This window comes from Strix aluco, chromosome 9, assembly GCF_031877795.1.
Source record: "Strix aluco isolate bStrAlu1 chromosome 9, bStrAlu1.hap1, whole genome shotgun sequence".
Taxonomy (NCBI): Eukaryota; Metazoa; Chordata; class Aves; order Strigiformes; family Strigidae; genus Strix; species Strix aluco.
In genome coordinates this window covers 7,531,071-7,558,225 of record NC_133939.1, presented here as the reverse complement: position 1 = coordinate 7,558,225, position 27,155 = coordinate 7,531,071, and the positions used below count along the sequence as shown (strand labels likewise).

General features: G+C 39.6%; 1 protein-coding gene across 3 annotated transcripts in view; it reads left to right on the top strand.

Annotated features, from left to right (window-relative positions):
• Positions 1-27,155, top strand: part of LOC141927011 (glypican-5-like) — a 396,192-nt gene that overhangs the window by 236,905 nt on the left and 132,132 nt on the right. For all 3 annotated transcript variants that reach the window (XR_012624270.1, XR_012624269.1, XM_074833620.1), the window contains exon 7: positions 1,027-1,147. Coding sequence is in view for 1 of the 3 variants with exons in the window: in XM_074833620.1 (XP_074689721.1) it covers positions 1,027-1,147 (121 nt within the window). In the remaining 2 variants the exon portion in view is untranslated. The remainder of the gene's footprint in view (positions 1-1,026; positions 1,148-27,155) is intronic.

Sequence of the window (27,155 nt, the reverse complement as noted above, 5' to 3'; positions counted from 1 at the left end):
TGAGCTACTGGGAGGGGTTACATACAACCCTCAAAAACATGACTCGCCAAAAAATTTTGCTCTGTATCTCTCTGGGATTTTCAGTCTTGTGGATGGGTTGAACTTAAATCATGCATGAACAGATCAACGCTGGAGCCAGTTTCCAGGAAGCACTGGATTCAGCATACATGTGCTGATGAATTCACCTCCTTAACTGTGGTAGAGACATGTTCAGAAGTGGACTCCAAATGTGCACAATCCTGGAATTTTCCCTGTGAGAGTACATGGATGGAGCCCCAAGCCAATCAAGTTTTGAGAATACACTGTGGTGTATTCCAGAAAAGACTGGCAGTCAACAGTCAATGAGAGAAGATTGTTGATAAGAGACAAGTCATTGCAGTGTGAGAACTGCTGCTATTCCTCAAATAAAGCAGGACTTAGTTAGAGAGAATTCCTGTACGTGGACCCTGGCTAGTGAGTTCATAATGCAGATAAGGCATGGTGAGGAGCACTGGTAGAAAGCAGCTGCTGCTTTATGGTGTCTCTAGACAGTTTGGTGATAAAATGCTCGTCTAGCAGGAGAAGTTAATCTCACACTTTGATTAAGAATCTTTTCAAAATTAGACTGCAGTTTCATTGGATTTTACTTCAATCTCATGATGTTTAGTTTCTGTCTTAAATTTCCTGGGTTTCTGTAATTACGAAAAAATGATGTTTTGGAAGCTATCAGCTTTGATTGCTGCATGGAAGAACTTGAGAATGTCAGTTATAAAGGTTCAAATATTAAAATATGAATGAAAGGAACCTCTGTGTGGTTTATGAAATTGTTGTTCGTTCATGACTTGAATAGTTTGAAGTGATGAATGATACTGCAAGAAACTGCGATTTTTATTCTGGTTTGGTGTATTTTAAAACATAAATATTTATTACAAATTTCTATTCCATTTACAAGATATTTGCTTTTTGTAAGTCTCCTTTAATATGATTTTTTATTTCGATGGATATGGTTCCAGTCACTGATGTTTTCTGTTTTTTCTCTTTTTTCAGTTACACAAGTAGAGTTGTTGCCAATGGATTGAAGGCACAAATTAATAATCCAGAACTGAAAGTCAAAGGATTGGACCCACTCATCAGTAATTTAATTGATAAACTTCAGCACTTTAATCAAGTAAGTAATTTTTAGAAATAAAAGCATTTTATCACTGGGTTTGATAGCAAAGCTGAAGCTAAAATTACTAGGTGGTACTGCTTCTCATGTTACATTTCCCAAGATCACAGGCCTGAAATAGCCATGGAGTGGTCTGGTGCTAAAGGCAACTGAAGATGCTGTTGTGCCAGCTGGTTTATGAACTCTAATAATGCAAAATTATTTCCCTGGAAGTTGCTCTAATTCACGGCTGTTGTACCATAGTTGTTGATTAACTGTCCTACAATCCACAGTCCCAGGAACATGGAGGAACTCCTGAGCCCCACAGTTCATGTGACGCTTGTGACTAGAGTCAGGCTGTGTGGTGGGTGCCTTTAGGAGGCCCAAATGGAGAGATAACCTACCAGTGAGTTTGTCAGAGGCACAGTTAACCTGTGTCTGCCTCTATCATCTATTTGGGTTCCCTCAGATGCATTTGCAGTCCTGATGCATCTGCTGTCTTTCAAAGCTGAATGCATGATTCTCTGATATTACTGCTTCATCACACCTCTTTGTGAGCTCTTAAAGCAGTGCCAGCCCAAATGAGCTGGAAACAGATTTAACAGAGATTGATTTTCATTTAAAGTAGGCATGTTTTCATGTCAGTTTGGAAGAATGCTTACAACAGTGTGTTCAGAGTCAGATGTATTTGCACATTAGTCTACTTGTAATCTTTCCCCATTAAAGAGTGATGGAGCATGAGGATATAAATAGTAGAAAACTGCTGTAAGATTAAAGTCCACCTTTGTGGGTGGGGTGTGCAGGAAAAAAAATAATCTGTACAGGTAAAAGGGGAGGTGGATTGCTTAGTCAGGATGTGGGGGGTTAGTAAGACTGTGGCTGTGACCAGGTGTCATAGTTTGATCTCTTATTTGCTCCTGCAAAAGTACAACCCTCCTTTACCTCTCATCAACCACCGGTGGTAAATCCATAATCTAACCAGTAATTAGTGTTTTTGTTAAATCTTCCTTAGGTCTAATGTTCTTCTTCAGTTTTGTAGGCTGCAGTTTAGGGATTCTTTGTATCACACTTTGATTTTAACTTGCCATGGGGGATTACAACAACCAGTCTGATGCGGCACTTAATATTACAGTGAAATAGACATTATGTGGTCAGATTGATGAAAAGGATAATTCATTATTTATCTGCCTTTGCATGTTATAAAGTAGAGTGTTAATTTACTTTATAAATATTAGATATATCCATCTGTGTAATAGTCTTCTATAAACACTGACAATAGGAAATAGTTAGAAATAGATTAAATTAAAAGTAGCTGTGTATTGGAAATTCTATTTCTTTGTCTGCTGTAGAAAAATAAAAATCTGAACTGTCTCATCATGAGCTGCATACCAATTTTCTTAAGTTATGTACGTTTGAAAACAGGCTTCAAAGAACGCTTTTTAGTCAGTAGAATAAAATCCAATTCCTAGTTCTTTTTGTAAGTTGAAAGTGTTGCTTTCTGTTACTTCTAATTCTGTTTTAGGAGAATATCATCCTTAAGTAAATGTAACTCCCATCAGATTGAGGTGCTTAGCAATAATGGATTCCAAGGGTGAAGGATTAAACAGAATACTGATTATTGCCCTAAGATGGTTCATTCTTAAGTACTTGGGATAATATAAATTCCTTTGATCATAATTTTAGTAAGATTTCTTCAGAGATCAAAACATCAAAGAAGTTGCTAAATATCTAAGGCTTTCACATACAACATCAAACATGTGTAGCTGTTTTCTGCTTCTTGAATTTTCATTTCAGTTGTGATATTAATATACAAATAAAAACTGACACTGAAAAGCCGATTAAATCAGGAGTTTAAAGTGTCATCAATAGTGTGTGTAGACTGTATAAAGGAAGAGTTACACAGAATCCCATTACTCATTTTACAGGCAAATTGATTTTTTCATCAATTTTTTTTTTTTGAGGCAATATGTAAGCTGGAATTTACAGTGATAAAATAAGGTGTTATCTTTGTATCTTCTTAAGTGTTTGACATTTGCAACACCATTTTAAGCAATAGTTGCAAATTGCATGTGCAGAAGCAATCCTAGAGAAGCAAGAAGCCTGGAGAGCAGAGACCAAAGCAATGCACAGAATGTGCGTCATAGGTGATTTGATGTGTCTAGGCACCAATAATCTTCTACCACTTAGGTAATATTGCTAAACTACCCTGAAGAAAGCATATTCTTGTGTAAGAGAAAGATGTGCTGAGATTTTTTAAAGAAATAACATTTTTTGTCTTAACAAAACAAGCTCCAACCATCCTGCATCTATCCATTTGAGAGCCTGGACCTGTTGGCTTTCTCTGCCTCTCTCTCTGTCTCTCTCTCATTCTGTTTTGCAAAGGTGCATGTTTTTGAAAATCAGAATAATCTGCTAGATCAATGTGATGAGGTTGTGGAGTTCTGGCAACTATAGCTACGTTCAAATCAACAGGATTCATTTTTCTAAAATATGTACATTAGCTCAGCAAATATGTACATTAGCTCAGCAATTCTTAACAGTTTCTGAAGCAAATCTAATCTCTGCTGTCTTCAACAGATCCTCTTCCACTGCTGGACCCCAGCCCTTCCTCACAACTCTGCAACCCCTGCTGCAGCCCTGCTCCCCCGTGCTGGCAGTCCCGGGCTGCGGACGCAGCAGCGCGGTGGAGCAGGGGCAGTGGGGCTGAGATAGCACCGGCCTCTGGCAACTGGGGTGGCAATGCAGCACAAGGCTGTGAGCACGAGGGGCTTGTCACTGGCCATGCAGAAGTAGCAAACCATTCATTCATTTAAATCCAAAACTGACAGTCTTTGGTGTACAGCAGCCATTTCTTTGTTAGCTCCTTATTATGACTTATCCACAAATGTAAAGAGATTAATAACTTCACTGATCCTAAATCCCATGGACATGAACAAAACTCTTGCCAATGTAATATTGTTCTAGTTGGTGCATCCCAACTCCAGCACATTACAAATAATTTGTATGCAAGTCATCTTCCATTTCTGCCTGTCGTTTAGGCTGAAATGCCACTTTGTTGGAGATTATAGCAGTGCCTCGTTTTTTTCATCTGGGATTTAAATCCTCACCACATAGTTATTGTTTTTTTAAAAAATGATTATGCAAAGAGCAGGCTATTTCATAACCACTTTGCAAAGCCAAAACTAAAGTGAAATTTAGAGAATGTTATTCAACAATTACTGTTATTTGCATCCCTGCCAGAGAAGGTATTTGGAGGGTTTATTGTAGCTGCTCATTCACATATCAATAGAATTACTGAGTTACAATTTACAGTAACTTTTACTTTTAGTAGTGCAAAAATAGATCAAGTGAAGTCCCAGGTCGATTTTTAAAAACTAGCATTCAGAAATAACATCTTTTCCTCCCTCTTTTTTGTGACTAGAGCAGATGTGAACTGCAACTGATAATAAACATAAAATCCCCCATTGCGCCTTTTTCGAGTACTACTTCTTGCCACATAATCACACTTAAATATGTTTTCATGTTTTTCCTCAGCAAAATGTTTTTCACAGTTCAAACAAAAGCAGTTCTGAGGCCGAGGTTAAAAATCCTCAAGGATCAATTGCATTGAAAAGCAATGAGAATGTTAGGGAAAACTGAAAAAGCTGTGACTATAACTTCACTATCAGGGTTGCACGGGCATTCTCAAAGGATTATAATATAATAAGTATTATACAAGTTTAACTTATTTGTCTTTTGTCAGCCTAAATCTAATCTTGACAGATTTTGAGAATCAGTGTGTTTTGCTGTTGTCAGAGATGAATGCTTAGGGCATGGCTGTAATTCAAGAAGACAGTGCAATATCCTAACGCCTGAAATTAGAGTAATGTCAAAGCATATCTTGCTGAATCTGGACCCGCTTTTTTTTTTTTTCCCCACCAAAGTCTCATGGATCTGCCAGCTGAACTAAGAAATGCATGTAACTTGAATTCCTTTTAGATTTGTATACAAAGGATGCCGTCATAGCAAAGTTCAAAGCAACAGCACTGAAATGTTTCTTATCAATAATATGAGTTAGCCATAATTTAATCCCCAATGTGAATTTAATTGGGTTAGACAACAGAGACTAATACAATAAATCGTTCAACTACTACTTAATTTAAAAGTATATCTATTTTTTTTAGACATCTATAAAATTTATTACATTATAGAGTTTTTATATGAGATTTAAGTGGAGACAGGTTGGTTTGATTTTCATCCAGACTTGTAGCTGACTTGGACTAAGACTCAAAATATTCTGTTCTTCATTTCATTCAGTGAAAACATAGAAAGGGTAGTCATCTTAGAAAGACTGTTGCTATATTACTTCTAGTACTTGGGATTTAAACAGCCCCAACAGGCTTAGAAGTATTATTGCTTGCCCCCTACATACCTCCCAAAACCCACAGAGACGTGTGTCTCTTACAGAACAGAGCATCTTTCCCAGAACTGCCATATGTCTGGACTTTTTTTCTCTCCAAAGCATTTGGAGACTTTGGACATTCCTTCAGGATTTCAGGTGCTTCATATCCCTTTAGGAAGTGTGAAGCAAGACATATGGAAATCCTGGAGATGTTCATTCTTTCTTCAGGAGCTAACCACACAGACTATCTGTAATTTAAGGCACTGAATTTAATGCAGATGTACAGACTAATAGAAGAAGACACACTGAAGTGATCGGGCCCTGGTCCTAGTTATGCAGTGTGTACAGTGCACTGACAATCTGTGCACATGTAGTATGCTTTCAGGATTCATTGCATTCAGACTCAGGTACTTCTGTGATGGTAATCCTATACAGAAATATAGGAGGTGAAAGACCGTGCTCTGAGCATAGCCAAGGACATGCCACCCAACTGACCCCAAGACTGAATTTATCTTTTACAAGTAACGTACGACCCACGCCACCACTCAACTGGTGAAAGCAGTCCGTAACACGACAGAGACTGTTGATTCTTCAGTGCAGGTTTTTTAATGATCTTCAAGGTCTTTTCCAACCTAGATGATTCTGTGAATGGTCTGAGTCATAGAAATCTTAAAGGTTAGTCTTGCCTCAGCCTGTCTGCAGTTCAGGTACAAGAGAGATTTTCATTGAAGCAAACATTTCTGCAGCTGTGTTGGTCCTTCTTGAATTCACATCACTATAAAGGCAGTAACAGCCCTCACCACCTTCATCTCCAAATGTAAACGGCAGTGATAATTAAATTAATACAGTAGTTATTGACTGATTAATAAATAGCAGCAAGAAATGCATATATTTCAGGAAAATAAAGATAGAATTAATGAAACCTGAAAGAATTATGTTTAAAGTCTTATAAAGCCAGGAAAGAGCAAATGGACTGTTTGTTTATTTTTTCTTTTTATTTCCTGCTCTGTTGTATAAAAATTGTTCACCCCTATAGTCAAATAAACTATCGTCTCAGATTACTTCATCAGTTATGCAGAGTTTGTTTCTCATCCTATTTTTTTAAAAAAATGTTTGTTCTTATTAGATTCATGGGCTGTTTTTCTTCTCCCCTGCTAAGAATCAGACATCTCTTTGCTTTCAGATATAGATGGTGTATGCTCAGCTCCAGGATAAGTTATGATCTTTTCCATAATCCATATGCAATGAAACAACTCGTCCCAGTGCTTGAAACAATCCAGCTTACTCAAAGACTGAGCATGATCTTTCTCTGTATGGTTTTCTATTTCTTAGGAAATATATATGTATGCATATGTAATCTATGCTGTATAAAAATTTGGAGACATTAGATTTCATCACACCTGTGATTAAGGCAAGAAAAAATACCTAAATGCTGCCAGCCTGGGAAAAAGAAACAAAAATCTAGTAGCAATTTAGCTCTGTCTTGTTTCTTTAAAGAACCTGGCAGATTTGTGTCATACATAGTTCTTATCAAGTTATGTTTGGGTCCATAGCTTTTTGCTTTTGTAAGACATTTTCCCATGGACTTGTCAATCAAAGTTGAAAAAATGCATCCACTGTCTATTGGGGGATTCTTTTGTCACTGAGAAAAATCAAAATCAACAAAGAGCCCTCTTTGCAAAGCAGCGTGTCACACAATAGTGTGTTGGGTTATGGAGGTATATAGCCGACTACATAGTAATGTGGATGCTTCACTAGGAAATATTTCTTGCAATAAAGGCTCTAGTTCTCAGGCAACTAAATAGGATGTAGTTGCTGATTGCTTAGGAGCATTTATCTGTCAGGGCTTCCATTAGAAGGAGTAAAATTCACAAGAAATATATTCAATCAGTGGGCTGGGGCATCTGAAGTCTGTCAAAATCCTATTCCGGTCTTAGGTTTCTGCAAACCTTTATCGCTTTGAGATCAGTAATTCGTGCCCTTTCCTGGCTTCTGACTTATGCATCCCAGGTGAGGCTCCTGGGGAGTACCCACAGGGAGGGGGTGTGCAGGGCAGGGAGCAGGGACAGGCTGAGAGCCACAGACAACTCAGCCGGGCTCCTACTGGAAAATACATAGATGCGGCCATGAAGGAAGAAAAACTCACTCAGATTCCCTTTGTCTGCATACCTTGAGGGGCAGATAGAAAAGCAGACCAGCTGATAATAATTCAGTCATTAGGTTATTTATCTGGAGATGTGGGATCCCCTCATTCAAAGCCAGGCAGCCCTTGTTGCTGGGCTGTGTGCAGTGGTTTTCTTCTTGCATACACCCTTATGTTTTGAAAAGAAATGAGTTCGGAAGCTCTAACCTTTGTTCTGCTGTGGCATTAAAACTCCTGTCAAAACCAGAAGTTTGTCCATGAATCAGAACAGGAGAGCTCTTTCTAGTCCAGTCCCACTGAAAACACATCACTGGAGCATTGTTTTATGGAGAGCATATGTTAACATTGTAATTTATTGCTAATTGAGGCATATATCACCCCTGGCTGAAATCAGTGTACTTTTGCTGGCCTGATGTCTGCAGGTTATTTGTTTGGTTTTGTTAAATACAGTAACTTGAGATATAATTAAATAATTTTAATTAGAATTGAGAAATGACTTTTTGGTATTAAAAACAGCATCAAGTTTTCAATAGAAACAGAAATCATGTGAAATACTGGCTCAACTAAACTAAAATGTAGCATTTTAAAATAAGACAAATCTGAATCTCAGCGTAAATCCAGCATATTTTATTATATGCTAGCAAATATATAATGCTAAAATGCCCCTTTATTATTCATGTGTTGTGTCTCAGAGTGTGCTGTGCTATTCGTCTTGCAAGCATTTTCAGAAATTATTTGCCCAGATGGGCCATTGTATGTGTTTTGTTTTGCTCATTGTGGGAAATTAGTCTTAATAAATCAAAATCACATATTGAGTCACAGTAGTGACTTGAGCCAAGTGGGGGAGAGGGAGGGGAGAGCTACTGTTTCAATTTATAACTGAGCCAAAACATTTCACATATAGAAAAACATACTTTGAAAAGAAGAGTCTTATTTAAAAAAACCATAACAGAGTGTGTCCTTTGGCTTGAGTGCCCAGTTCTAGTTGCAGCTGATTAGCGAAACCCAAGCTGATCTTGTTTTCACAGATGAGCTGAAAAAAGTGTTTTTGATCCTCTGGTGTAATGGCTGCAAGCAAGGAGAGGGTTAAGCCTTGGCGTGATCTGCTTTGGCCTGACCAGTGGAAGCTGGTACAAGGAGCACAAGACTGGGCACGAGAATGTGAGGGCTGGTGTGGGCACCCAAGGCCAGGCAGGACAACAAGGCAGGGGCAGCAGCGTGGGGCATCTAGGAAGAGCTGGGCAGGCCTGGGCACTTTGGGTTGCTGCCTAGGGCATGGGGGCAGCAAAAGGGAAACTCTTCCACCATTAATGGAAATACTGTGGTTTCTTGCCACCCCAAGAGAAATGCGTCACTCTAATACCAGTTGTCCTTGTGGTATAAGGTGCTAACCAAAATGCATACTATTGTTACTGTTGAACGACTGTGAGCAATTGTTATTGTTCTTGACCAGAAATGCCCCTCTGTGGGTGTTGACAAAGCGGAGGAAGCATGGATCTGACTGCTACCTTAGCCTGCTTGTTTTGGTGTTAGCTGATTTTTTTAAAGATAAAAAGTCAGCAATTATCATTGAATTAATTAAGGGTGTCATACTGAAATTATACATTCTCTTTTATGTAAATACTTATTTTGTTCTGCTAGCCCATCTTTTTCTAATCACTCTAATAATTGTAAGTTATAGACATTGTTTTAAGTTATTATCATTAGAAGTATGATTATGGTATTTACTTTTGATCTCACTTCTGAGGTACGATAACATGCTTAATTTTGGAGGTGGTAAGCTCCAAATTAATAGGAAATAAATAATAGGAAAGAAAATGATAGGAAAGAAAACAAAGATTTATGGGCTGATGATTGTTTTCCTTAGGGTAGAGGAAAGGTCGTCAAACAATTGACTGATCATTGGCCAAAAGGAAGGACAGGGTCATTTTCCTCTCTTTCTGTTCCACTACTAAAGGGTGGAGACAGGTAGAAATAGCAGTGTAAGAGAATGTAATTAAAGACTACCTAAAGTCCAGACTTAGTCTGTAAACCTTAAGTGGATCTCTACTGCTGGTGACAAGGGGATTAATGCTACTAAAATATACCGCTATTTCCCAGTTAAAGCAAACTTGTTTCCAGCAATAATTTGGGTTGCATTGTAGCCCAAGTTGATGAATTGGACCTGAACTGCAGAAGCCCCAGATCAGGTGTCCCTCTGAGAGGTTTCTCTCACAAGGTGCCTGATATGGCTGCCCACCGTGGCTGCCCAATGCCACTCCCAGATGCTTCCCGCACAACCCAGAAGCATGGGAGCCAAGTCATCGATAACACCTGCAGCCCTCATATTTAGGCTGCTTAACCAGTTCCTCTGTGGCAGCTTCACGTGAGATGGTTCATACTTATCTGCCCAGGCAAGCAGTCTTTTAATATATCCCCTCACTGTATCTGCAATGTGTAGAGAAGCTAAAAACTCTGAATCAGTTTGGTGCCATTTGTATTCATGTGATCAGTCATGTACTTCTTGGAGGACAAAATAGACAAGCTAATGATAGGTGTGAGGTGAGGTTAAGCAAACTTCCTTGTGTCACTGTCTAGTCTCTAAAGGAAAAAGCTGGCCCATGAGCAAGCATCAGAGGAATACTTGATCTGCACTATCAGTGTTCATTCTCTTATGCGTTTGAATTTAGAAAGCAAGCCTGAATATTGGAGAGAGGCTGTGTCAGGAATAGCCTTTCACTTCTATTTAGGGAGACATTCACAAGTAATTTCTAAAACAGGAAAGATTAAAGAAAAATCCCTCTTGTTTGATGCAGAACCACTACTGTGAAATAGCATTATTTATCAATTTAAAGAAATTCAGTCTTACAATAGACCTGTTTTGCTTCTGACCCTGTCTTACACTTCTGTGGTGTTATACATAATACTTGTAAAGATTCGAGTATATTATATCTCACACCCACCTTATCACAGACACATCCTAGAGCCATGCTGAGAGTAGTTCCCCAAATCCAGAAGAGATCCTAGAATATCAGACTCACATTTTCCTCACTCATCATGAGCTCTTCTGCCAAGCTGGAATCAAAAAAGCAAGATGTATGTAGGTGCATCAACCTAGTTAGTAAGATCACACAAATGCCAGTTTGGCATGATCATTGTTGCTACTGCTCTTTTATTAGAAGCATGATGCAGTTTGTGAATGGCCACAGACCTCCTTGACCTTGCTTTCAGTGTGTTCCCCAAAACATTGGGCATCTCAGCATTCTGGACGCTGAGCATGATGGCTGGCCAGGCTGCACTAGCGCGGTGGAGAAGACATCTTCCTGCTCTCTGCCCCACAAGCAGGCCTGGGAGGCTTTTCCCATCCTGACACCAAGACATCTCTCCCTTCTTCCAGCTTTCAAGTATAGCTATTCCCACTTATCCAGGGAAACTCTTCTCCATTAATAGCATTAATTTTGTGTAGCCGATGTCCTGTTTTCTCCATTACAAAAGCATGATGCCATACATCCATGTCTTATTAGAATTCCCACAATAAACTTCCCATCAGATACAAATGGCTGAGTCTTAACTACCTGTTTGCTAATGCTGACTGCAAGAGAACCCTCTGGTAGGGAGGAAACCACTTTTATTCATAAGTGTTTGTTTCCTAATTTTTGGCTTCTTTTGTTTCATTTGCAAAGAATGTAAATTCAGCTAATACCAAAAAGTTTAGTGGTAATTTTACAAACCCCTTCACTCTAATTTTCACTGTCTGTTACTTTTATGAGCTAAGTCTGTTACTTTTATTTTTTTGGTCTTTAACTTTCTTACTTTTTTGATGGCTTTTGTTGCCCATATTGAAATGTTTTGTTTCTGAAAATCAGCCTAGTTTAAGTCCATTTTAAAATAATTAAGTTAGGTGTATTATTTAAAGGCACCATGAAAGCTCTTCAGCTGAGTGTATCAGCTGATTTCATTGTACTCCAGACAGTGTATGCAGTTTGCCCCTAACTCAATTCAGTCCTTTGCAGGTGTGAGGCCAGCATGTAGGCTTAAGAGGAAGACAGAGCAAGGAATGGAAAGTAATTTCTTTGGTCATAGGAGACTACGGCAGTTTCCCATAAACATTGTTCTATCTGGATCATTAGGGATGGTAAAAATCAGACAGTTATATCAATAACAGGTTAAATGCAGCAGCACTCGGTATGGAACCAAGTTCCACACCAAAGCCGTAGAAGATGGGCTGTGTCAGGGAACCACCTAGGGACTTCATCTTTAAGGAAGGTTAAAACTCAATTTCAAATAGAGATGTGCTGATGTTCTGTCACTTGATCTCTGCATTCTGTCCCAGACACAACCAGAAGTTGCTTATGGATCTGTAACACCTGAGAGGAAATAGCCATAGCCCAGCCCTGAGCTTTGGGCAGTCCTTGGAGCAGGAAGCTACAGTGCCTTGCAGGTGTGGGGGCTTAGTGCTTGTGGGAACTCTCTTTAAATGGCTCTAAGAGGACTGTTTCTCACAGCTGCAAGACACCAGGATCAGCAGTGATGTGAGCTTCCCAAGAAGCTTGAGACCCTGCCACTCACAAAAAAAAAAGTGTAGCTTCCTGAAGTAGCAGGTTTTCCTGGCCCTGCAGAGCTCAAGGAGCTCAGAAGCCCTGTCTGCCCAACTGGTGGGTGCTCTTCTTACAAAGTGACTGTTCAGGAACCCCAGCTGCGACATGGACTGGGCCGTAGGCTGGCGTCTGCTCAGCACAGACTGAGACCCAAGGTTTTCTGTTAGTGTTCAGTCACTGTCTGGAGTTGGTGTATTTGTCTGAGATACGATATTAACTGGACTCTCCCCACTGTGCCTTTCTAGGTTGATACCTTGAGAGGTGACATCACTACAATACCTAATGGCTTCCCTCACCCTGGAGGTGAAACACTGGTAGAAATAATGATAGGAAAATACTGTGCATCTGTGTCTTAAATGCAAACTCGGACACAGTTGAGTAACCTTCCTCAGCTTTCTTTGAAAGTCTAAGTCCAAGCCAACATTGTGTGCACTGGCTTACATGATGCTTAAATGACAAAATGCAGAGAGGCCCACAGAGCACTTACATTAACGACTGTCATAAGTAATAGTCAATAGATATTAAGGATTTTTTTCAAAATACAATAATAATAAAACTATTTTTAGAGGGCATATATTTTAATTCTGATTGTTCTATCATCTTCTACCAGAATTTACCAGAGTATAAAAGTTACCAGAGAGTAATAGACAATTTGAGGTTCAAAGGGACAATCTGGAGATAATCTGGCTCAACTTTCTGTTGAAGGCAAAGTCTTAGATTAGGTTATCCAATGCTGTATAAAATCAAGTGTTGCATAATTCCAGCAAGGGAGGTTCCACCTCTTCTCTGGTACCCCTCTGTTTTCTGTTTATTTGCTTGCTTATATCTATGAAAATAAGTACACTAGTCTTAAATGCCTCACTTCTTCCTGTTTATAATGTTCTCAAGGTCCAGCTTGACTTCATAGACAATAGTTCTTGGGCACAGAATAGGCACTTTATACCTTTATACACTGAAATATGTTCCAGTGTATAAAACGAGCAGTTATATAATAACTTAATAGCAGGATACCTGGAAGTTCCTGCTTCCTATAGGAAAACATCCAAAGGAAATGATAACCAAAGTAAACAGCATGTCTCCGTATCTTGCATGAAGCAGATTCCTGTTACAAGTCCAGCCTGCCTGGATTACCACCAGTGAGGCTGACATAAATAAATGACGAATACTGGCTAAGCAGCAGCAGCCTGCTCATTTACAGAGCACAGAATTTGCATACACTTACTGGCTGGAAGAAAATTTACTACTGTGCACATGATGCTGAGAAAAGCCTCGGGTATTACAGTTGGGAACCATTTGCTCATTACTGTTCTTTTGAATAGCAATGAGGTGCATGTAAGAGTCTGTATGCCATGGCTCCTGTGCATTTGTAAATGTAGCCTGTTCCTGGGCATAAATGGGACTTTTTCTACCTTTAATTGTGCTTTCATGGCTGAAAATGCCACTTAGAGATTTGAGTTCTGTAGTCCTGAAAACATCCAGGCCCTTGGTTTCTATACACCTAAACACCTTGGGCTTTGGCTAGCTGAAGTCTCTTGCATTGCAAATATGATTTATTTACTATGCACTGTTTAGTGACACCTACAATCTATCCTGCTTCCTGGGACTGTATGCATTTTAAATGAGATAATACATTTATTTCACTTGCCTTTTTCATGCATCTGAAATGAGCCTGTTCCTCAGTGCAGTTACGTGGGAGTGGATCTATTTGGGGCTGAGTATTCCCAGTCCCAGATGTCATGGATGAACTTGTCATTATGCAGAACAGTCACCCAGGAGACCACTGATTCCCTTCAGAAATAGGTAGCCTTAGTATTGCCTTAACACTAATAGCAAAGTGAAAAATGAGAGGCAGTGAATAAAACTGCCACTTCACATGTAGAAATTATACACCTTCATCACTGTTTTCTCAAGCTCGCTTTTGAGCTGTGCAAAGACACCAGTCTTCACTCTGGAGGAAAGTCATCCCATGGAGAGTCTGTTATCACATAAATCTCATGTAAGTGATTTCCCCCACCCCAAAGATCTGAGAGTTGCCAGTACTTAGCAAGCACGCGCTGCTCACAACCACTGCAGAAAGCATCTGCCTCACTGCAACACAGAAACTGGGTTCTCTGCCTCCTATGGCAATTGAGAGCTCACAAAAAGTTACTAATGTAGAAACATCAGGGAGTATTCATAAAGGGTAACATTGGTCTAGTAAAGCAAACAAGACCCAGCGTGTATAACCATGCTCAAGCCCAGAATCAGTATTTACGTATGGCCCTAACTTTAAATACCTAAATAATTCTATTGGCTATTCACACTGTGTATAATTGTAATTATATGCATGTTCGAGTGAAGACCGTGCTCAAAAATAAGAGATACAGGGCCTGATGTAAACCTTCTGAGGTTAAACCCTTTGCCTAATGGCTGGAGAGTAAGAGCCCTTCTAGAGGGTAAGTCAAAATCTCGACATGGAGGCTTTTATTCTGGATCACACTTCTCCACTGATGATAAAGGGAACCTAGGGGGAGGGTCTTCTGGCAAGGGTAGCATTAACCTTTGTGAGTCCACTACCATTTATCCCCCCCCAGTTTTCTCTTTATCAGAAGTCTTCGGTCAGTGCAGCATTTAAACACACAGCTCGCTCGGCCATTGTGTGGAGATGCGTGTCAAGAGGTGTGTGCTCTTTCGATGCCTTAGTGCCAGGTGTGCTCCTGCGTTCCAGGCTCACGGCGGTGTGCACACATGACACAGCCCCCAACAGAGACAGGGGTAACAGGATTGAATTGTTTTGAAGCAACCACAATGTGTCCTCAGTCTTACACAGTTCAGTCACATCTGAAGATGAATTTATGTAGGCCTCTACATGCTTTTAATGTGTGTAACTGAAAAAAAAAAAGAAACTGATGTACGCATTCTGTTATTTCAACATTTGGAAAAGAAGGTTTCTAACTCTTAATTTATTAATAATTCTGATATGGAAGATACTTTTTCTATGTGATGAGGACTTTTCCACAGTTACAAAATTATGTCTAATAACTAATTCAAACGGATTCAAGTGATAGTCAAATTTGAACACAGCTTTTAATAGCCAGAAGCAAATAACTAGAACATAGCCTACTGATACGAAGCTTGTAGTGTTTTGAATGCTGCCATATGTCCCGATACATATCAGCCTTGCAAACAGAATGAAAAAGTGCTCAGCATAATTTCAGTGCTCTGCATCTTGTTTGCTCCTTTCAGTATCTATAAGAGGAGCCTCTCACAGCAGAGTTTTTCGAAATGACATGTTCATGGAAGTGAACTGGCAGACAAACAATGTAATTATTGGATAATATAATGAAATATGACTTGTGCTTCACTGCAGTAAAATGACACTGAACCATATTTGATGTGGCATTTGAAATAAGAGAATCTAATAATATTAAATGGATTTCAGAAGGGTAAATGGAAAGCTTGAGATTTGTCTTTCTTAGGCCATATAATTGGGGCTGGATGAAGTCATAAAGAGAGGGGAGAGGGCCATGAGCCGCAGTGAGCTGCAGGCACTTTGAACCCCTTGGTGAAGCTGACCATTTATGCCAGTCACTCGAATAAAAGTTTAATATTAAAGAGCTTTGTTGCATGAAGTTCTGGTCTCAAGGGTAATTTTGAGTCATGCAGCACGATACAGAAGTTTTAACTGAGGTGTGTAAAATGAATCACTTCAAGTATTAAAGTTCAATTTTGGACTTCATTTAGAGTGTTTATGAACCATATGAAGCAATATTATACTTTCTTATTATAAAGATTATTTCAGTTATTGGTTAAAGTACTTCTTTAGATTATTTTTTTATCTAGCTTTGCTAATCACTTCCAAGTATTTGATAGACTAAAAATTGCATACCAGTTACCAGACACGTGAAATATATCATATTACCAACGCAAGAAATATTAACTAATAATCCAAACAAAATATAATAAATTGAGACTTAATTCTGAGACAGTTAAACAAAACTAAAGATATTAGATTTATTTTGAAAACATGAATAATTATTTTTTGAAATAAGAAGCTTCTGTTTAGCTCCACAGTGTAATGGTAAAAGCCAGAAAGTCATGAGTGCGTATTCAGGAAATGGGATTAGCTGGTAATAAAGTATCTCAGTTTAACAGGGAAGGAAAGGACTTTACAATTTCGAAAGTAGCAAAAGTAAGGAAAGAAAAATGCTAATCAGTACCAAGCAGAAATTATGACATGTAAAAATCAAGAAGAAAAGCTAAAGGTGTGATGTAAAACCTGTAACTGGTAGGGCCAAGGACAGTAAGAAACTGTCTTATCTTGCATGCTAAGGTACACTATTAGATAGCAAGTAATTAATAATGAGGCAGAAGGTCTCTCTGTGCAACATATCAATCCTAGTAAATGCAATGAAATTTTTGGCTTTTTTCTTTGAGGAAGCCAAAGCTGTCCTGTCTGTCTGCCGATCAGCCTGCTCCCCCAGCAACATTTTAATGTGATCAAGTTCAACTGCATTTCCATAGCCATTTTTAGCTGTGCAGGAAGTTTCTCTCCTTGCCGACTCCTCCTGTTTCAGAAGTTTTTGGACTACACCAACATGCTAGCACATATGGCAGTTTGATTCCTGAGAGAAGATTCTTGGAAGAAATGCCTGAGAGTGATGCACTGAGTACATAAATGGGGGCAAAGGATGCAGGGCATTGTGGTGGTGGTAGGAATTGCTTGTACGCAGAGTTATAGCTGTAACTCTGGTGCTGCACTGTTTTGATTAAGCCAGCACAGTTTTTTGTGTGTGGATGCTTTTTTTTATCAGTTTAGGCAGGGGAAAACTTGAATGACTGTAATCCGGGTTTAGCTAAAATAGTTCAGTGTGAACTGTCAAGCTGGAGTTAAACTAGTGAGCAGGAGTTAAACTGTGTGCAATTGCTGTGCAGCCTGCTGTTAGGCTCGTAGCAATTTCAGAGAGATCGTATGACCAAAATGCATTAGTTCCTTCTGGCTGGTACACAGAAAAAGAACAAGATCATTCTGCTGGAGCCTCAAATCCAAGGAAATTCTGGTCTGTGGAGAATACCCAAGGAGATTGTTTGAATCCTAGGGAAGATTTTGGCCACCTTTTTCTATGGGGGATTGGAAAGTGGTCTAAAAAGAGCAAGTCTGGTCTGGTCTCTATTAACATTATTGTCTGGGTCCCAGAGAATGTCTCCAGCATGATCTAGCTGTGGAGGTAGAAATGACTGTGGACAGACTGTAGAGGATGAGAAGGCACCAGAATATTCAGTCTGCTTTTTAGCTCTCTTCTACTCTCGTTTTTCTCCTATCCCTTCCTTCTTCCAAATCCCCACTGTAAATGAAACATTTAATTTTGCTAGTGGTAACTGGGTGACAGGAGAAGGGTGGAGCACAAGCCCCGCGTGCGTGAAGCAGGCCATATGCTCGTGTGGGTGTGGGCGAGCATGTGGACGTGCTTCTCCATAGAAGATTCAAGTGGGATGAAAGTGCAGTTTGTGGAGGCTGCAGTTTGGGGATGTGGTACTTCACTGCAAACCCCAGAATTCAGGTCAATCTCAGTATCACGCCCAAAGCTGTTTCTCATCATCCCTCTGTTCCTGTTGTATCAACCATTCACAGTGGTAGATAATACAAGTTTAGGCAAGCCGAAACCTTAGGGTCTGTCAGAGGGAAGAGCAGCAAATGGGAGATTTAGCAAATTCACACTTAGTCCCTGACTTCTGCCTTGGATTCAGATTAAACCCTTGACAATCACAGCTACAAGTACATGACAGTTATACTGCTGAAGTTAAATCAAGTCAAATTTCTTCCACCATTTTGTAAGACCTATAAGGGAGGTGGGAGAAGGCAGTGTTAGTCTGGCTCCTGGAGGGGAAGATGGCATTGATTTCTTAAAGAACACTAAATCCTGAGAATTCAGACACGCCATATTTTCACTTTCCAGTCCAAGACTAAACAGAAAATAGCAACATCAGCCCTGGAGGCATGATACTGAGGAAGAATTTTGTTTGTCTTGTTTCTCCCAGTCCTCCCTCACCCTGAAATATTCTTTAGCACCTGCAAGTCCACAGTGCTTGGTGGCAGTTCAAGCTTTCATTTTAGGATGCTGTTCCTTAATGTGGCTTTATACAAAGTTCTAGATGTGACAGAAATTAGGTGAAATATCTACAACAGTTTGAACAGGCTTCTATCTTATCTGGACTTTGGTAGCTTTCAGAAAGCTGTCAGCTGTAGTATACTGTGTTGGCATATATGTTCATGTGCATATGTTTGAGTATATATAATTTTGAGCATTGCAAGCTGAAGACAGCAGAATCAAAAGCTAGTTGATCAGACAGATGCTCATGTGCCACTGAAAACTTTGTCAGTAGATGTAGTTACCTCTGACTGTCATAATGATGTGATTTTTTTCTTTCTCTGTCTCTGAAAGAAGACAAGTTGATGTCTATCCACAAAATATCTCTTTCTGTCCTCTGCTATGCTTAGCTTCACCCAGAGGTTTCACTCTGGACGGGAGTGTCTCCCATGATGAATCCTCCAGGCCTGCTGCACTTCCACGTTCAGTACTTGATCCTTAGAAGGTTCCTTATCCCTTCCACGCTGCCCTGTGCTCATCCTCACATGTAGTTTGTAATAACTTTTATTTCACATTTTATGCAAGACAACATCCTCTCTTGAAGGTTTATAAGCTCCCTGAGTGTTTTGGCTGGATGTCACTTTTTGGAGCACTGCTGTAATCTGACACAAAAGTCTTAGCTGCACCTGATGGAGCTGCTGAGGTTCATTTGTTGTCAGTCTCCTGTTGAGGATATTATTGTAGCTCTTGACTAAGGCAGTAGACAAAACTGTCCATTCAGGTTTTTGGATTAAAAGGCAACTTCCCGAACTTAGTTCGCAAAGGTTATGTGAACCTAGATCAATAGGTACGACTATATTGTACATGGCAGTGGCAGACACAAGGTCTTGGCTCAAAGCTGCCCTTCGCACAAAAATTAGCAGGGAGCACATTCCCCCATCTCCTCCAGAGAAGCAGCCGAGGGCTGGGTTTTTCTTTGTGAATAACGTTTGAATTAATATACACACAAGTGCTCTGCACACCCCAGTGTGAAGACCCAGCATAACTGGCCTTGTGGCATTTTAATAAAAAGTAGTGGTTATTTTTAATCTACAAGCAGGAGTTTATGTTGTTGTGTGTTCTGGAATGCCAAGTTTCTAAACATTTTTGTGATTTAAACTTTACCCTTGCAAAGACTGACTTGACAAGGGTGCAGATCTGAAAATGATTTTCTGTCCTTGAGGTCTAGCTCTTTCAGGCCTCTTGGGAGTTTTTAGACACACTTATTGTTCAGGATTCTTTTAAATTAAAAGTTGTAGAGAGCTACACGTTAGTTCCTTGTTATTCTCCATTGGCCTGCCCTATTCGATGTTCATTGTGCAGTAAGATTGTACTGTTTAAATTCTGGTTTATGCAGTGTCCCTTGAGCTAGTTTCTCTCCAAAAATGAGAATTGTGTGGCTAATTTTGTGTGTGGTATCTTTAAATAGGGGCTCCTTACAGCTCATTATTTTCTTTGAAGACAAAGGTTCCTTCCCATCTCTCCTCAGATTAGAAGGTTCTATCTTCAGGCAAATGAATGGCTTTTAAGATAAAAAGTTGGGTGGTCAGGTTGGTTTCTAATTTTTTTTTTTTCCCCTCTCACGATTGCAGAAAATGTGTAATTGCTGTTAGAAAACAGGTAATCTTTTTCATGTATAGTTAAAAATTCTTCTCATTCTTTTGATAACAATTGAAAAAGCTAGAAGGAGGGGAAATGTTTCCAGCAGGAATAACAGGGCAAGTTCACTGGTCAACATGCTGTTCCCTCAGCATATTCATGTATCAGAAGCTCAAGTGTTTGTTCTAGAAGCTAGGGAGTAAGCAAGAGAAATCTTCGCAGCAGATTCCCAAACTGAAGCAGAGTGTCAGGAAACTTCCTTTTGCTCTTCGTCATATTTTGTAAGCAGTTGACGAAGCCTGAGAACAGCACCAATTGCAGTTTGTCCGCTCCCTGGGACTGGCATTCAGGTGTGGGGTGGGTCAGAAATTGCCTGCTCATCCATCAGTGAGTGAACAGGTCAGTAAATAGCTCAGGTCATCCTCCCAGCAACTTTTGAAGCTGTCAGTCATTTCAACCAGTGTTTAAGTCTCAAAAAAATTTAAGACCTTAGAAGTTTAAGAATAGATGTTTGGAGATTGGGATCCAGTTCAGCGCCCCGCTGACAGAAAGGCTGCAGGGTGGGCTGTGTTTTTGTATCCCAAAGAATCCACATTAAGAGGAAGGAATGAGAAAGGGACTCTGAGTGGCCCAGCTGCAAGAACAGCTTCAGTCAGGTCTCATGCTTCATTACGTGTGAGATAATCCAGCCACAAACATAAAGCCAAAGGTAATCAGGCTAAATTCTGCTTCCCACAGAACATCTCATTCCATTTGTGCCATGTGTTCAGTTTTGCTTTCCCTGTTGTACTCAGCAGTTTGGTGAATAAAAATGTAGATAACCTTTCCTATTTTCCAGGCTGGACAGTGAGAACAGTTAAACTCCTTATTGTCAAAATTGTAAGTGAGTAAACTCTATATGCCTGTGCTTGCCCTTTCCAACCAGTGCTTTCTGCTGTCCCTTTTAAGGAACTGTAAGTTGATCTGCAGCCCAAAGCATAGAAGATTTATGTGTTGATTATTGCATTTGCATAACTAACACAGTAATGAGTAAGAAGTGTTAAGAGCTTCACTTCATTGAAAGAAAAAAAAAAAGATATCTCTATATTTTTCAGAGCAGAATTTGAGTTTCTTACATAGTATACAGCCACTAATATGTGTTCTTGGACCAATTGTGTGGTTAATGACTATTTGCTGAAAGTTAATGCCATTTCAGAAAGGCCTTGCTGTGCTGAGAACTGCAAATTCCCAGTGCTTCCAGAAAATATAAATTAACAGCTCAGGAGGGACTCTTCCTTGGATGTCACCTTTAAGTTTCTGTGCTTTACTGTGGATTGTTCATTTTATTGAACACATTAAATCGTAAATGATTATATTGTATAATTGAGGGGTGATGTCACACACTTGACAGCTGTCAGTCACGTGTTGTGTTTTTTGGTCAAATGACTCTGAATAACTGTTTCAGATGCCACAGAGCCTGTTTAATGCTTCATATGCAGGAGAGCTTTGTTAGAAAACTCTCAAAATACAGCTACTGTCTTTTACATAGATCAGCAGTGTGGCCATAATTAGCAATGCCAAGTTATTACTATACACACTGGAAATGTGCTTCATAACCAATCTCATGTAACTGCAGTTTCCAACTTACAATAAAGCAAAGCTGAGGTGTTCAGACGGGGGAAAAAAAATGAAAACACCACAAACCCCCCTGAGTTACAGCTTGTGATGCTACAGCTGTGAGCTTCTGCTCAGGAGACCAGTTATTGTAGCTCCCTGACTTTTGGGGCAGATTCGTGCTGCCCTGAGTTGCAACAATTTTGAAGAAGCCCAAGATGAAGAAGAAGTTGAAAGTATCTGAAACAGCCTTCAGAGTCTAATCAAATATTCCTGAGTGTTTTGATAGTCAAAACATGATTTTTTTATAAGTTCATGTGTCTGTTATTTGGATACCCACCCTCTTAAACACTGTTTTAATGGCTTGATAATAGAAGCCCATCCTTTCCATGGAGTTTTCATGAAAGAGCTTTTCACTGTACAGAGCCAGAGAGAGACTGCAGTGAGGAATGCTATTGCAGAAGTTGTCCAAAGACACAACTTTTTCATTTTGGTTTGTTAACCCTCCAGTCCCTTTGCAGGCTGGCGCCAAGTCAGTGGGGCAGTCTCTGCTGTTGGGCAGGGAAGCTCTGGTTGGGGTTTGGTGGTAGGGCATGTCCACATCCTGAGCTGGGAAGCTGCGTTGGGCTCTGCAGAAACTCTGTCGCTGTTTGGAATAAGTCAGCGCTTGCTTTCTCGAGTCTCCTTAATATAGGAGTCTGTGGCAGTAGCCAGATATCAGTGAAGTCAGTGAAGTAACAAGTATGCTCAGGGCTAATAGGAATAAGATCAGGACATGAGAACAATTCTGGTTCCAGAAAATAGCTCAAAAAGTGCCTCCTTCCTAAATAACTAGTATGAGATATCAGGATGTCCGTTGTAATCAAGTTTCACTGGGAGCTACATGTACTTGACATGTTGCTTCATAATATGACATATTGAAAAATTTAGAATCCACAAAAGTTGCACTCTGATTCTCTTGTACCATTTTACTGAACGTGCCTCTGAGTATTGAAATAGAGGCTTAGGACATAGATGTTAGAGCTCCAAACCAAATGCTAATAGTTTGAGCTGCTTTGGTTTTAGAATTACATTTCTTTAGAAAAGAGTCGTTTTCAGTCATGCTGAAAGTCAGAGCAACATATTTGATAAAAAGAAAGAAGGAGAATTCAAGCTTGCTGTAATTACATTTTGGGTGTTGGTGACATTAGACAAGTTTACCTATTGCAGATTAATGGCAAAGGTAAAGAGTTGGAGGAGATGAAACAGGGATAGAAAACTGCTTCACAAAAGGAGGCGAAAGGTTAGCCGTAAAAAAGAAGAAAATAAAGAAACAAAACACCTTTTCAAGTGGGGAAAAAAGCTGTGAGTTTTGATGAATGAACTGCCAAAGTTTCAGGAGTTCAGTTTGCTGAACATGCCCAGGGTGGGAATGCATGTGGGAACTCTCCATTGTGTCTGAACCTACAGCCCTCTATTAGAAATCTTGTGAAAACAAGTTTCTTCATGATGTTTCGATACCTCTGTTTCTGGCAGTTGTCCAGCAGCAGGAAACATAAAGGGAGCAATGGTAACATAGGTTATCTGTGTGCATGTTTTAGTGTATACGTACACACTGTCCTTCCAAGTTTTTCAGTTTCCTCCATATTTTTGGGGATTGTTTAACATTTGCGAGTGGAACAGGGGTCTTTCAGGATGCATTTGTATTGAAGCCTTATAATTAAACCTGTTTCACAGAATATATTCATTGTTCATCCTAGGAAAAGGAAATGCTTTAGAGAAATATATAGTTTTGTTAAAAAAAGGAGGGTTCCTTCCTTTTTTTTTTAGTAGTTATTGTCTTTTTAATCAAGCAATCCCTAGCCTTTGCACAGAGCATTAACTGCCAGCTCTAATTCCTGTGTGGGAGTGGAAAGAGCCTGTATGTGTAAAGGGCCTGAAGTCTCCGTCCCTGCCCCACAAAGGGGAGAAAAGTTGTGTCGCAGAAATAGTGTTTTTCTCCAGCACTGTGTTCTGCGGGAGAGTGGTGAGGGTGGCCTGGCTCAAGAACTGTTTTCTCCCCCTTACTTCTGTTCATTCCTCAGGACAGAGAGATCTATCCTAAATTAAGGTATATAAGCCACTTTTAAATGTATTGTACAGAAGATGTATAAACTGGTATAAAAAGGGAGGAAGAGGAAACACAAAGCCTCAGTTGAAGCAGATTCACACGTTGAAGATTGTGCTGTCAGATGGTAAATGCAGTTAAATGTAAATAAAGCAGACTCTCTAATTATCATTTTGTTAATCCAGACAGAAATAGTTGGTCTTTCCCCATCCCTCAGAAAGGCTGAATGGGTTAGTAGTGAGCCTTCTCATCACCACAACTTATGGTTATTATTATTATTGCAAAATATTCTGTAGCTGCTTGCTGAGACAGAGCTTGTAACAGCCCATTCACTAGCAGTGTGATCAAATAAGTCTGGGGACTCAATATCCTGACATTTTTTTTAAAAAAGTCCATTTATTTAGTCATGAGCACCTTTCTCAGTATTCAGCTTGAGGAAGGCAGCCTCGCAGGAATTGGGTAAGTCAAGTGGAAGCAAAGGATGATTACGTGGCAGAGATGGAGAAGTACTCAGAGTGGATATATAAGACAAATGAGAACTCAGTTTTAATTTACATCTTGGAGACAAATTCCTGGCGTTCCCAAGGACAAGTCTCTCCTTCACATTATTTCCTATTCTGTAACAGACAGATAAACAGTACCTACCTTTGGTGTTACTAGGGCAAGTGATCATGAAAGACCAGCTGTTACCACAGAAGGAGATCTGGAGATGCTCAGGTCTTGAAGGTTGTCCTGCTGATGTTGCTGGTCGGAGCACCAGCTGTCACATGCATGAGCAGGGGCTGTGAACTCATCGCAAAACTCCTTCATGCTGTAATTCAAAATCTCCCCACCATGTTTGTGTTAGGCTGAATTTGTAACAGCCTCACTAGCAGTGCATGTAAAGTGATGGCATCCTTGGGTCTCCTGGGAGCAAGGAGCACAACAAGAATGCGATGGAAGTATAACTTCCTTGCTTCCTCTGGGATGCTGGGACAAGACTTCTTACTGTTCATGGGCAGAATATTATAGAAATAAGGCAGTAGAGGTTTTTAAGGCTGAAACCTGAGACATACTGAAAGCGAAACCTGATTTCACGGCAGTTTGAGTGTCTCAGTTCAGGCAAAAGGAGATTTTTTCTAAAATTTTATCTAGAGGCTCATCAAATACATATCACTTCAGTGTAACTGTAGGCTTTGGAAAAAAGGAAGTTGGACAAAAAGCTATAAGCAAAAAAAAGCCCAGAGTAAATAGAGAATTAAGGAACATCGTTTTTCACAGTGAGCATCATTAGATCATTTGTTGGAAATGCGATTGAAGTAAAGGAGAATACGGTCATTGAAAAGATGTCTGCCTTTATTTCTGGGTTAGAAAGCAATAGTGGACATTGTGATAGATGAGGAACACTGGACTGAGAAGATGAGAGGACATATATTTCCTACAAATCACCTTTTCTTTGCCAGAATTTCTGACCTTCTTGTAAAATTAGCAGCTACTTTCCATGAAAACTGGGGATCAGAGGAGTAATTGCAGGTTCCTAATTTACAGTATGCTATGATATCCTCTGGATCATTAGAGAGAGTGGACTATTTGTACTAATTGTTTACTGTCTTTTAGTACTTCATAATCCTATTGTTTTAAAAAGTTTGTTCTTAAGAAAACATACATTGTAATATGTATTTATATAGAGAAAAATGTCCCTTGAACTTTAAACAATTTTACCACCAGTTCAAGATATTTAACCATCTCACAGTTTCCTTGTGGCAATGATGAATTCATCAGCAATTAAAGGTAGAAGTGCGAAATTTTTTTAAATGGTTCAAAGAATGCTGTACAATGGCTATTCTATGTACACAAAATACATTTAGCACTAGAATTTAAAAGGGCACACTGAGATTCTTACGTGCTGTCTGCACTAGAGAAAACTTAAAACTGAAGGGCATATGTCAGCGTGGATAATAAAGGATAGATGGTGATAATGCTGCAAGACATTTGCTAAGCTGAAGAATTTAAGAAAAAACATTGTGATCTCCTTTTTTTTGTTCTAGGCAGATAGGAAGTAGAAATAAATGAATGATATCTTTGAAACACCATTCAAAGCTATTTATTTTGTACAATGTCTGTGTATCAGGCAAAATCATCTAGTAATGCTTTGGACTGTGAGAGTGTATGTTAGCAAATAAATTTTGTTAGGAGCAGGAAGAAAGATCTCGTTCATTATCTAGACAAATATAAATGAAGCTTGATAATGTTAACTGAATTCATGAATTATCATACAGAGCCTGTTCTTTGAAATGCACTTTTGATTCACTTTTTCTAAACTAGGTTTTGCTTAACTAGCTTAACTAGCTTCAGCAATGTTAATAATGCATTTATAGAGTGTTTTGTATGTTCTGAGCACTTTACCTCGGTGAATAGTACAATACCTACCTCAGGTGTGTGAGACCAGCCTGCAGTGAGGTGTCCATCCTTCCTTAGTGCTCCGTCAGCTGGCATCTTTGGGAGTGGTTCAGTTAGTGGAGGAGGAGCAGGGTGCACTCTCTGGAGCCCTGTCAGGGTGCGGGGTGACCTTATGGCTGGACTGAAATGCATCAGGGCTCTGGATAAGGCCCTTTACTTATGTTTGGATGGGGACCTTTGACCGATTGACAGCTATCCCAGGATCAGAGGTTAATTCCAACTGACAGTCCTTTGCTTCTCCAGAGGTTATAGTATAGCAAAGAAATGGGTGCTCTTTTTTTCTTACTCCCTTTCCTCAAGGCCACTTTCATATTAATTGATCCTGTAAGGGGAAGCTCAGCTTTGTGAAGCTGTACCCTGACAGATCCTGCTTCGCACAAGTCACTGCTGAAGCTGTTCCTGACTGCAGTGGTGGAAAAGCAGAGCCTGAAATTTCATACCACTATTAAATCAAACACACTGTAATTGATAATACAACTTGTAGGATGTTTTAGCTGACAGATTAGATTGCAGTGTAATGCAAACTGGATAGTACTTGAACATAGACTAATTTAACCCTCAACGGCAGAGCTCGTCAATTTGTGTTGAATCCAAGATGTTAGGGTGCAGCGTACCTGCTGAAGCAGATTTTATCATCTTGTCCTATTTAGTGCTTTCACTCTTCTTGTTCACAGCAGAACACGAGTTACTTAAGATTTGAATTGGACATAACAGTAGTAGAAGCATGAATTTATGATTATATTTATACGCATCACACGTTCACAGGTTTCAGTTGTGATTGTGTTTTAATAGATACCCTATAAACAGAAGCCAAGACAGTTCTTGCTAGAAGGAAATGCAAAGCAAAGTTGACCTATATGTTCTTGCATAGGTGGTTTCTAACGGCAATGTCAAATACATCTATGTAAGTTAATTGCATACCCTATTTAGTAGAAAGGGAGAGAAATAAAGTATCCTTAGAAACAGGCACTCCCCTCATGGGTTCTGTTGTTTTGTGGGGCTGGTTAGGAGGAAGGTGCTTAATTCCATTCTTTTCAGCAAAACACTTAAAGGACTCTTAATCTTGATCAGTGTCTAGAGGTAGGATGTAGCATCTGCTTAACA